The sequence below is a fragment of the Mesocricetus auratus genome, unplaced genomic scaffold (genome assembly GCF_017639785.1).
Source record: "Mesocricetus auratus isolate SY011 unplaced genomic scaffold, BCM_Maur_2.0 Super-Scaffold_100676, whole genome shotgun sequence".
In the NCBI taxonomy this organism is placed as follows: Eukaryota; Metazoa; Chordata; class Mammalia; order Rodentia; family Cricetidae; genus Mesocricetus; species Mesocricetus auratus.
This window is the reverse complement of record NW_024429266.1, coordinates 129,481,499-129,483,002: the sequence shown is the minus strand read 5'-3', so window position 1 is coordinate 129,483,002 and position 1,504 is coordinate 129,481,499. Positions and strand designations below refer to the sequence as shown.

The 1,504-nt window shown below is 40.5% G+C and overlaps 1 gene segment (V, D, J or C); it reads right to left on the bottom strand.

Moving 5' to 3' along the window:
• Positions 1-313: 313 nt before the first annotated feature.
• Positions 314-862, bottom strand: LOC121137016. The segment is given in 2 exon segments: positions 314-618; positions 740-862. Coding segments are annotated over 2 exon segments (354 nt in total).
• Between the last annotated feature and the right edge of the window lie 642 nt (positions 863-1,504).

Genomic DNA, 1,504 nt, shown 5'->3' with positions numbered 1-1,504 from the left:
TATAGACTCTCAGTCCTTTTCTTTTTTTTAAATCTCCCCTGAATTTTTCTTGCTGCATAAATCCAAATACCTGCTATGATCCATATGCATCATGTGTCCTGAAATGCATTTTAACTAAATCTGGAGTAAGCCCTTGCTTCTGGTGCTGAGAAAGAGGGGAAACTCCATAGCCACTTATTCCAAGGCCATTCAGTGTGTGTCAAAGAAAACTCTATCTGAATAATGATTTCAGCAGATAGAGTCACCAAGAGGGGCAGCTGAGACAGCCCAGGCTCATACTTCTGCTTTGCTCAATGGTTTATGTTATGAGTGGTTATACTGTGGGTGGGTAACTGCTGTACTGTTGACAGTAATAAGTTCCAATATCTTCTGGCTCCAAAGTGCTGATGGTGAGGGTAAAATCTGTCCCAGATCCACTGCCACTGAACCTCGATGGGACCCCAGTATACAAATTAGATGCGGCATAGATCAGGAGTTTAGGAGATTTTCCTGGTTTTTGCTGATACCAACTTAAAGCTCTGCCAATGCTCTGACTGGCTTGACACTTGATGGTGACTGGGTCTTTTAGTGATACAGTCTGAGATGGAGACTGGGTCAACTGGATATCACATCTGGAACCTGGAATTAAGAGGGGAAGAAAGAACAAAACTATATAATTCTGCCTCAAAGTCAATCATAAAGTTGCCTGACACCTGGGTGGCACTGAGCACACTGAGAGAAGCACTGCTGTCCTCCATACCTGGGATCCAGAGCAGCAGCAGCCCCAGGAGATGAGCAGGAGCCCTCATGTCTGTGCTGTGTCCTAATTGGGACTGAGTCCTGCACAGGGTGTGACCAGCCGATTAAAAACTCCTCTGGATAGGAGACTGTTTTCTGGTTACATGCAAATCAGCAGAAAATAGATGACAAGGTCACAGCTGAAAGGCTGTCTCAACTCAAGAACTGATCCTGTACCAGTCTCTGGAAACATGTATGTTCTGAGCTTGATCAGGCAATGTTTTTTTCGGCATATTTTTTTCTTCCTAGGACTCAGAAGACAGACTGTCTCTGCTTTCTTAATAGTAGATTATCATTTGTTTATAAACAGTCAATGCCATGTTTTTCTTGCTAGCCTTATATATTTGCCCATCTTTCCCAAAGGCAATTCCAGAACTTTGAAGATGATTTAGAAATACCCTCATTTGGTCATGTAGATATTCCTAAGGCTAGAACAAGTTCTTTGTCCTGTTTCCCAGAATTTTGTGCTCATTATATCATCAATCGACATGAGAAATGTACAAAAATACTTATATAGAAATAAACTTAGTTATTCATAAGATAAAGAATACGCTTACATTTTGAAAAAAGATAAAAGTGTGTGAACAAATAATACATGTAACACTCTACTAAATGTAATCTTCCCAATAGGGACCAGACATAAGAACATATGCCACTGTCAACTTATTGTCTTCTAATAAATGGTGTTCATTCTCCTTTGTTTAATGTTCTTTCCTACACCTTTCCT